At 55.0% G+C, this 1,101-nt stretch overlaps 1 protein-coding gene across 1 annotated transcript; it reads left to right on the top strand.

Annotated features, from left to right (window-relative positions):
* Positions 1-1,014, top strand: H310_08550 (hypothetical protein). Its single transcript, XM_008874352.1, has 3 exons — positions 1-352; positions 399-484; positions 533-1,014. Exons 1-3 carry the CDS (start codon positions 13-15, stop codon positions 860-862), a joined length of 756 nt encoding a protein of 251 aa, XP_008872574.1. The 5' UTR covers positions 1-12; the 3' UTR covers positions 863-1,014.
* The last annotated feature ends 87 nt before the right edge of the window (positions 1,015-1,101 follow it).

The raw sequence follows: 1,101 nt of genomic DNA on the forward strand, positions 1-1,101 counted from the left end.
TACGACCCGACCATGTGTGGCTTCAACTCACAGTACGGCTGCGTTCCTCTCGACGGATGTGGCAACAGTCTCATCGTGCCGTTTATGTACATCTTCTTCCTCGTGATGGGGTACGTCGGCATCAACTTGTTTTCGGGGATCGTAGTCGACGCGATCGGGGACGCGTCCAGCGTGTGCCCCATCAACGTCAACACGCTCGCCGAATTCTCGGACCGGTGGGCCAAGTTTGATCCGTCTGGCACGGGGCTCATCACGGCGGACGAGCTCACCGACTTTTTGTACACCGTGTACCCGCCGTTCGGATTCAAGGGTGTGCCAGGATTCACACGTCGCCGCGTTGTGATTGCGATCGGTGTGAACGATGGAGGAGGGAGCGTTTGGCTGACAGAGCATTGTAGGAGACTTGGGGATTCCGATTTACGACCTCATGTACGTTCACTTCAAGGATGTGCCTCGGGCGTTGGTCCAGCGCGTATTGGCTGAGGTAATACGAATATCACCCACCGTTCCAGCAAGCTTGAAATGAAACTAGGGGAGCCGAGAAAAGCATGCTGAAATTACCCGCGTCATGGAGGAGAAAGGCATCAACAAGCAGTTTGACGAGATGTGGTTTCGAACCCACGGCAAGAAACACCACAACGCGCTGGAGACCAAGGAGAAGAGCCCGCTGCGCGAGTACTCAAGCGCGTTGATTATCCAGCGGTTTCTTGAAAAGTCCAAGCTCGAACGCACACGGCGCCAGTCCAAATTGACTGGGCTCGACGGTGCCACGAAGCTTGCACAACCAGCTCCGTCGCACCGATCCGACACCCCACAGGAGCCCACTGTTCAGGACGAACCAGGGTCGCCTGCAGTGCCCTGAGTCTCTACATATCAAATTTTGAGCAAGCGACTACTGTCGAGGACCAACGATGCAACATATCCATAACAAGAAAATGTTGGACGAGTGTGCCCAGTCACGATGCAAAAGAGCACGCTCCACGCGAGAGACTGTTTGCGTGGAGCTAGGCGAGGAGTTGTGTCCGTCAAGGTCACCAGAGTGCCGAGAATTTGGGCTAAGTTGTGGTGCTAGCACATGTTTAAGGACACGTGAACAGTCCA

This window comes from Aphanomyces invadans (genome assembly GCF_000520115.1).
Source record: "Aphanomyces invadans strain NJM9701 unplaced genomic scaffold supercont1.17, whole genome shotgun sequence".
Classification (NCBI taxonomy): domain Eukaryota; phylum Oomycota; class Saprolegniomycetes; order Saprolegniales; family Verrucalvaceae; genus Aphanomyces; species Aphanomyces invadans.

Excerpts from the sequence above, each read along its gene's own strand:
- H310_08550 (XM_008874352.1), top strand. The coding sequence starts at position 13 with ATGTGTGGCTTCAACTCACAGTACGGCTGCGTTCCTCTCGACGGATGT. Across the intron at positions 353-398 it reads CCGCGTTGTGATTGCGATCG|GAGACTTGGGGATTCCGATT; the intron begins GTGTGAACGATG and ends AGAGCATTGTAG. Across the intron at positions 485-532 it reads TCCAGCGCGTATTGGCTGAG|GGGAGCCGAGAAAAGCATGC; the intron begins GTAATACGAATA and ends AAATGAAACTAG.